The sequence below is a fragment of the Pygoscelis adeliae genome, unplaced genomic scaffold (assembly GCF_000699105.1).
Source record: "Pygoscelis adeliae isolate BGI_AS28 unplaced genomic scaffold, ASM69910v1 Scaffold294, whole genome shotgun sequence".
Classification (NCBI taxonomy): Eukaryota; Metazoa; Chordata; class Aves; order Sphenisciformes; family Spheniscidae; genus Pygoscelis; species Pygoscelis adeliae.
Genome location: NW_008824722.1, coordinates 1,961,835 through 1,970,772, shown reverse-complemented (window position 1 = coordinate 1,970,772; position 8,938 = coordinate 1,961,835). Strand labels below are relative to the sequence as shown.

Sequence of the window (8,938 nt, the reverse complement as noted above, 5' to 3'; positions counted from 1 at the left end):
CCGTGTGAGCAGTCAGACACTGAGTACAGAGCATCAGTGTGGGTAGAAATGGATTTCATGTCGTAGTGGGAGCAGGTACGTCCCCTAGAGCACCGAAGCTATTTGTTAGTTGTAAGTGTTGAATTTACAGCTAGATTATAAATCTGGAAAATACTTTTGCTGATACCCTTTCTAGAGCTTCGTGTTGTGAGATGGTATTTTATTAAACAATACCAAAACTGTCTGAGCCTAAATTGTGAAGTGAGATTTCCACCATGGGATATATGAAGGAGAATCCGAAGAAGGAAAATATGAAAGACAGCATCATGCTAGAGCCACTAACAAATGCAGGTATATGTATAGTGGTTCTGAAAGCTCAAACGCCATATTGGTGGTGAATTATTTCCATCAGCCATAAATGGCTTTTTTTACAGAATTCTACTGCTAACCATGTATTTTAAGCCACAAAAATCTTAATTTGTTAGATAGGCCACACCAAATATATCGGTAACAGTTAAGGTATCAGACTGGTACAAGTTTTGCAAAGTGTGTGATTTTTAACCATATTACGCCAATTCTCCAAATACAGGCTATTCATAGTTTACTGGTCTTGTGAGAAGTGGCATCAAAAATCTCCATAGATTTCTTAAATACCCTGTGGAGTGCAGATCATATTTTCTATATAGCGTTGCCAAGGTTCAGCATTGCTTGAACTGACTGCCACATACTGAATGTTAGTGTTAGACTTCCTAAATGTATTACCAGCGATGAGGACGTTGTAAATTGTTTTAAACATTGTACAAAACTGAAGCACAAAGTATACTAGGACAAAATGTTGCAGGGGTTAAAGCTTTGGGTTCCACAAGGTTACGCTGTTTATATATTAGCAGTCTGTTCTTTCAGCTTCTCAGAGTTTATTAAGCAAATGCAGAGCTATAGAAGAAGTTGGTGTTAGCCCCATACAGATGCTTTTGCTATATGGTTGCTCAGTCACCTGCAGGTATCTCAAGGACAGGCTAACCATAAGCTACATCTTGAAGTCCTCCTTCATCACCACCTGGCACAGGGCAGCCCATGGATATGTGGCACGGCCCATGAGAGCAGACCTGTGGGACACCAGGGCTGAGCTCTGCCTCTAAGAAATCCCGCACAAGGACATGGAGCAGCAGATGGGAGCAGGGATGGGCAAAGTCAGATGCTTCATAGTGGAAAGGGACTGCAAGAACATGCCTGAAGACCTTTGGGGTGTGAGGTAAGATGGACTACTGGGATACTAACATCCTTTTTCTGCTCTAGTCACAGGTACCAAACCAAAGATGTCCTGGACAAGAAAGATTCTACTCATCCTGGGATTCCTCTCTACTTTGGCTGTAATTGCTTTAATTGCTGTAGCAGTGACCCAAAACAAGCCACTTCCGAGGAATATTAAGGTACTACAAGCTGGGACTCTTTCAGGAAAACAAGCCGAGCTGGGGGGTTAGGCGTGCATAGCGCTCCAGGACATGTTGCTGCCCTTGCTGGGTCTGGCTAACCTCTCTTTCTGGCTCAATGCACCTCAACATCTTGTTTTACATCTTCATGGTAAAAACAGATAGGGCTTCACAGGGGATCATCTCCTAAGTAATCATCAGTCCTAATTTTGCTGCTTCTCTACTCTTGTATCCTTTGATGGAAACTTTGCACTGAAGCACTACTGAGAAGAGTAACGACACAGCATGTTCCCACAGCTGCCAGATAGGCTCTTCGTTTCTGGTCCCCTGGCATGTGGAGACCAGCACACGCTGTGTCTGGTTCGGTGTCTCAGGGGTAATGACGGCTCTGTTTTGCCCACAGTATGGGATTGTGCTGGATGCAGGGTCATCCCACACTAACCTGTATGTGTACGAGTGGCCAGCAGAGAAGGAGAACGACACTGGGGTGGTGCAGCAGGTGGAGGTGTGTAAAGTCGAAGGTAAGAGGAGAAAAGGGAGCTGTGGAAGGGGCACAGGATGAAGAATAGATAATGCAACCAAAGGGTGGGGGAGGAGGAGGCTAATAGTGAAAACAGTTGTTACATCTGTGAGCTAATGTATATCCCACCGCTTCCCATGGGGAGCTGTATGTGCCTGACCTTCCTGGGAGGAAAGCCGGATCCACTTTTTCCTTTGTTTTTAGGGTGCTTGGAAGTAAGTGCTTTTTGGAAAGAATTACACCAAAGCACGTACTTAAATAAATAAAACGTCTGCATGCACCCTTGCTGAAGTGCTGATGAATGCCAGGCAGTAAGAGGGAAGGGCATGGTTTGTTCTTTTTCAAGGCTTCTGTGCAAGCTAGGCACTGGGCTTGAGGGCCAAGGTTGCTCAACTTATGCACGTCATGCTTTATTTTTTATTCTATTTAATTGCTGTGTAGATATTGTATGGTTTAGGAAGGCATAAATGAAGCCCAAGGATGTACATGACGGGAAACAGAGTAGACCGTCATGGATAGCTGCGCTCTGGGGGGAGGAGAGGTGTTGTCAGAGCCTGCCTGGGGTCTTTTCAGGCCTGTCTGCAGTGCAGGGGAGAGCCACGCTGTTATCGAGCTGCTGCAATAGCTGCTTGGCGCTGCAGCGTGCCACGCCACGAGCAACACGCTGAGCATATGGCAACCTGGAGCAAACGCAGAGCGGGCTTCACTGCTGCCCATGCAGGCACTGGTCCTGGGGCAGTCCATTCACCGGGGACACACGACAGGGAGGGACAATGAATTTTTCTTTGGGCTAGCATGAAAGAGGATAGCTGCAAAACACTCAGTGTCGTAGTGTGAGCACACAATACACAAATAAATGACAGCATCTTCCCCTGGAGGACCCAGCATAGTGACAGGTCAGGGATTTTCAGGTGCAGATCCAGGGTACACCCAGGCAGAAGCAGAGATGAGTCTGCAGATGCCCAGGACATAATAAGCAAATGATCTGTCTCGCTGCAGCCCTCATTGCTAGTTCATAGCCTGCTTCACGGAGAGCGGGTGGCAGATGCTGGGCGCTGTGGCCGTCCCCACGTGCATCAGGCTTAGTTGGTGCTGTAGAATTTCTAAAACTCCTTAGAAATGGGGTGGTTGAATCTGATGTTGCTGCCTGTGATAGTGATACTGTTTAACATGACTGCTCGTGACAGCACTCTGCTTGGAGTTTGAGCAATGAAGTGTCCTTATTTCTTGCAGGCCCTGGGATCTCAGGTTACTCCCATGCCACGGAGAAGGCAGGTCCCTCTCTGGCACAGTGCCTACGACAAGCAGAAGAGGTGATTCCCTCAAGGCAGCACCAAGAGACACCCGTCTACCTCGGAGCAACTGCTGGCATGCGGCTTCTCAGGTACTGCAGGGCTTGTCCCCTTCTCCTGCAGCACTGCACCTGGGACCGCCATGGATGCTCAGTGGGGGCCTCTTGGGCAAAGTCCTTGGAAAAGGTGCCAGTTCACACTTTGCCCAGATACCCTCTTCTGCCGCTGGCCTCTCTGAGCCCCGAGTAACCCTGGGCTCTTCCCCTGCTTGCTCAGCAGGTCCATTTCCACTCACTCCAACCTTCCATCATCTCCAGCACCCACATGCAGCACAGAGACACCAGGAGGGTAGCAGTGCCCAAGCTGATGCTCAGGGGATGCTCAGACATCCCCCACGTCAAGGGGATGCTCAGACATCCCCCACAGTCTGGTATTAGGCCTGACCCAGGATTTTTGAGCCCAACCATGTTGCAACTCCCCACATACTCAGCCCAAGACCATCAGAGCTAAGGTAAACTTATAATCATATCCTCCTTTAATTCCAATTTGTGATTTTCATGGGAGTGCCCCAGACCTCTTGCCTGGCTGGGACAGGGAGCTGATCTTTTGTATGTATTGCCTGGGAAATCTCCCTGGGGATACCAGAGGGCATGGATTTCTTCTCTAATGGTGATGGCGAAGAGTGAGAGGAATCTCCACGGTGCAATCCCTACCAGGGCATGTGCTCCAGGAGAACAAGAGTGCTCTGGTCTCTGCTCCAGGTACCACTCTCAGCTGCTGTAAGTGTCAGAGCTGGTGGCAGCTGTGTTGTCAAGGTGTGACAGAGAGGGACGTGGCCAGTTAGAGCTGGATGTACCCATATGAATGACTGTTCTATTATAATTCATGCTTGGTGGGGGAGTTGCAGCCTGCCTACTCAGAATAAAGCCCGTAGGCTGCAGAGAGCTGTCAGCCAGAGTCACCCCATCCTTTCTTCCATTCATCCAGCTTGGAGAATAAAAGTGCAGCTGACAAAGTCTTGTCCTCAGTAGAGAAGACACTACGCTCAGCTCCCTTCAACTTCCAGGGTGCCAGAATCATCAGTGGTCAGGAAGAAGGAGCCTATGGATGGATCACCATTAACTACCTGCTGGGCAGTTTCAAGCAGGTACTGTATCAACAGCAAGTCCATATTTGAATCATTGGCTTGGAGCACTTTGTAAATCATGCCTTGCCAGGAGGGTGTCACAGGCACTATCTTCCCTTGTAAGCCATTTACCAGAGATCAGGAAGCTGCACATCTTGCCTCAGCAATTACTGTGAGTACATCCTGATACCAATAAGTATCAGGATGTACCACTGTGGTCAGGCTTAAAGCATTGAAATAAAACACCAGCATCTTTGATAACTTCGCTTGGGAACAGCATCCTCCTCACTTCCTGATCTAAAAATATTTCTGTGGCTGCAAAGTTTGACAATGGTTCTTTACTATTGAGCTTATAAATCATCTGGGAGCTGAAACAGTAAGGTGACTGTTTTTTCTCGTAACAATTGTATTATATTTCATATTCTTAGTCCTCCTGCAAACACTCAGACATGATCCATCTTCTGCTTTTCCGAGCCTGCATCTTTCTTGTGTCTTGTTCCAGCTCTCATCTCATGCCCCCCTCCAGGTCTTCCTGCCATTCCTGTGTTCTGTGTTCTGTGCTTCTGCTCCTCTCCTCATAGGTCTTTCTCTTTTTTTTTTTTTTTTTGCTCCCAAATAAATCTTCTCCATGCCCGATGTATCTGTTTTACTTTGAGATGTTTTGGGTTTTTTTTTTAAAGTCTGGCTGGACAAAACTTCTACATTCCCTGAAATCCATAAGTGAGACATCAGGAGCACTAGACCTTGGAGGAGCCTCAACACAGATTACCTTTGTACCAAATGAACTCTCTTCTGAGTCCCCAGAGAACCTGCTCTACTTCCGTCTCTATGGCAAGGATTACCGAGTGTACACGCACAGCTTTCTCTGCTATGGGAAGGACCAGGCTCTGCAACAGAAACTGGCCAGGGACCTACAGGCAAGTACATCTGCAATGCAGGTGGAGATCCTGGACCCTCACAGCTTTGACATACTGGTGCTGTAAAAGTTGCTGTGTCCCAGCTAAATGTCTCATCCCTTAGTCTGGGTTTAGGAAATGTCAGTATCCTCTATAAAGACTGGGCAGATGCCCAAAGAGATGACAGTCAACATTTTGAAAAGTACTACCGATTTGAGGTGCCTTGATTCTTGGGCATGGGATAGCAGGAGTACTGTGCTTAACTGAAGTACTCGGGGCAGGTGATGTTTCACCATCTCTGAGAATCCCAAATCAACAGCAGCTTCACAAAATGTGGCTGAAAGTAATTTGCCCAGGGTCCTACAGGGAGGCTGTGGCAGTACCCACATCTCCCAAATCATAGCCAATGCTTTAAACCATCCTCATCACTTTGACCCGATGTGTATCTTGGTGTGATGTATTGTGACAAGTGCCCTGTGGCCACCCTTCCTTGTGGCCCTTTCCCAGGGTGTTACTCTAGAGTGAATTGTAACAGCTTGGGTTGATTTTACTTTCAGACCGTGGAGAACAGCAGCCTCCTTGATTCGTGCTTTCACCAGGGGTATCAGAGGACTATAAATATAAGTGACCTCTTCAAAAACCCTTGTACATCAGCCAAGAAAAAGCAATTCCCTTTCAGCCAGCTGTACATACAGGGAGAGGGGGATTATCAAAAGTGCCGAAGAAACATCCAGAAACTCTTTAACAAAACCAATTGTCCTTACTCCAGTTGCTCCTTCAATGGGATATACCTACCTCCATTACAAGGGGATTTTGGGGTAAGTCTTCACATTCTTCAACTCTCTTTAACCCAGAGTATCAGAAGAGCAGAAACTCAGAGTAATGCTACAGCGTATTCTCCATGGCTGGGGCAGGAAATAATTTACAAGATGGCTTTTTGGGCATGTAACTACAAAAGTAGTGCTGCACTTGCTGTGAGGACAGCACGTGTAAAAGCTACCCCAGTAAATACTGGCCTACCAGTACTGCACTGTTTCCATTCTAACCCATCTCCTGTAGGTATCTCCTTGGGGTGCTCCATTTACTGATTCATTTTTCAAGCAGTCCTGATGGCCAGCACCAGAGGCAGGAGACCTGCTGCAGGCCATGCATGATACACCACAAACCTTATCTCCTGAGGTCAATGGTGGTACCAGATCTGAAATTCATCCAGAAGTGTGTGAGCGCTACTGAAACCAATCAGTCAGCTCACCTGTCTGCTTCCCAGATGTGATGAGGAGACAGTGCACGCTCTGAACACGTCGTGTGTGACACCACACTGAACATCAGTCCTAGAGCTGCAAGACTTCAGTGGCTGTGAGGCTTTCTGGGGCAACTTAATACTCCCTTGCCCCGTTCATAAACTACCCCCTACCTATCAGCTATTGGCCATGGTCAGAGATGGGTTTTCTGGACTTTGGATTATATGCTGGGGCTGTGTACAGTCCTTTCAGACCATCACCTCTGCTGTTTGTGGCAATATTGGCCGCACGCTCATCTCATTCAGTTGCCAAAATGGGATCACGGTTGTGATGGCAAGCAGCGCTCACCATGTGCCACTCTGGCACCAGTGCATAGAGGAGAGGGATTTACTGAAGTTCTTCAGGATACTGTGGCCAATGAAGTTCCTACCTCCACCTTCCTTTTGGGGTCCTTAGCTCTCATCAACTCTGAGGGGTGTGTCTCAACATGACATCACCCTTGAAAACATACCTACTTTTGTGTGTGTGATGTTGCTTCTTATATTTCTCTATCTGTAAATAAAACCATTTTCTTTTGTGGGATTTCCACTGTCCTGCACATGCTGAGGCCCAGTCAGGTTACAATATTCTTTCTCCTTCAGGCTTTTTCTGCTTTCTACTTTGTGATGAACTTTTTGAACCTGACCAGTGAACAAAGCCCCATTGCCCTGGACAAAGTGGCCAGTGCTATTGAGAGCTTCTGCGCCCGGCCTTGGCATGAGGTGAGCAGTGCTTGTGGCAGTGGGCTGGGACTGCCGGGCAGCAAGAGCTGCTGATATTTTTCTGTAGGATAAATGGCTGGGGGTAACTTCCAAGGCAAGAGGGGGAAGATCCCCCCAGCACCTGCAGTGGATGCTCAGGCGCAAGCTGGAGCAGCAGGAAGCTGTGTCTAACAGCCTGGTGACTTCTCCTTCCCTAGGTGAAGACAGCGTATCACCAAATAAAAGAAAAGTACCTGAGCGAATATTGCTTCTCTGGAGCCTATATCCTCTCTCTCTTGGAAAATGGCTACGAATTCACTGAAAAGAACTGGCAAAGGATCCACTTCCTTGGAAAGGTGAGTTTCGTGGAAGGGAGGGCTCTACCCCAGCAGCTAACTGCAACCTCTGCTGCACAGCCCGTCCCTTTTTCCCCGGGGGTGCCACTGCCCCGGCAATGCCGCAAGCAGCCCCTGCACCTCTCAGTGCTGATTATGCTTCTCTCCCGTTTCAGATTGGCAGCAGTGATGCTGGCTGGACCCTGGGCTACATGCTGAACCTGACCAACATGATCCCCGCAGAGGAGCCTGCTGTGCCCCCTCTTTCCCACGGCAGCTACGTGGGGCTGATGGTGCTGTGCTCCCTCGTGCTGGTGTCCGTGCTCCTGTTTGCCTGGCTTCTCTTCCACAAGCCCAAGTGCCTGCAGAAGGGGATTGTTTAGGAAGAGCCTTGGAGGGAGAGGGGCCATGTCACCCTGGCTGCTCAGGGCTAGAAGACCCTGGCAGAGCAGGCTGTACTGCAGAGCCCCTCTCACCTCTCACTGAAGATATGGACTGTGTACAACAAGGGCATTTATTTCTTCTGACTCACACTTGCACTGACAGACTTTGGGACATCGGGCTCGCCACCTCTCTCTGCCAAGGACAGACAAGCAGATGTCCCCTCCTTGAAAGGGTTGTACTTTCATTCAATGAAACTTTGCTGCTTGTTGGTTTTTGCCTTGTGCACAGCATTATAACGAGAAAAGTGGCAGCAATCTTTGGGAGCTGGTGCTCCTGCAAGGGTAATCTCAGGGTCACACATCCCACTGAGCTCTTGGGAGCGATCACACACAGGATGATCCTGCTCCTCCTCTGCTGAAGCCGTTCCCGAGAGCCCTTCCCGCACCAGCACACCTCCGCTCGCCTCCCTGCACCCTGAGCCCTCACAGCCCTACAGCTGGGTACAGCCACCTGCACCCAGCTGGCTGCCGAAGGCTGGCCAGGCTCCCAAATGCCACTCTGGGAAAAGAAGGGATGAGGATGAAGAAACTGAGCGTGCTGGTGGTCATCAGCCCATAGCTGGGATCTGGTGACTGCCTGCTCCTTTCGCAGGTGTCAGGAAGCCTCTTTCCCATGTCTTCCTGATGTTGCTGGACCAAAGCTGGCTCACTGCTACATTGAGCCATTCCCATGTCCCTAGGGTACATCAAGACACGAGTTCCCAGCCAGGCATTGCTGATTTTTCTAGGAACAGCTCATACCGGCCGAGGATCCTGAACCAATAGTGAGTGCTTATGCCTACAGGGACTCTGGTGTGGTCAGCGTGCCTACAGGTATATACCCACTAAAGCAATCCAGTGTCACTGTGCTGATCATACAGCAGCCCCCGATCTAGGGAAAATGTTCTTTAGGTCATGTTCCTTTATAAATAGACAGCTGGCAGCAGTTAATTAGCA

At 48.7% G+C, this 8,938-nt stretch overlaps 1 protein-coding gene across 1 annotated transcript; it reads left to right on the top strand.

Annotated features, from left to right (window-relative positions):
• The first annotated feature begins 1,295 nt into the window (after positions 1-1,295).
• On the top strand, positions 1,296-7,942 carry ENTPD1 (ectonucleoside triphosphate diphosphohydrolase 1). Its single transcript, XM_009323254.1, has 9 exons — positions 1,296-1,409; positions 1,813-1,930; positions 3,163-3,313; positions 4,209-4,368; positions 5,028-5,264; positions 5,801-6,061; positions 7,126-7,245; positions 7,443-7,580; positions 7,736-7,942. The coding sequence occupies exons 1-9, from the start codon at positions 1,296-1,298 to the stop codon at positions 7,940-7,942; spliced, it is 1,506 nt and encodes a 501-aa protein (XP_009321529.1).
• Positions 7,943-8,938: the final 996 nt, after the last annotated feature.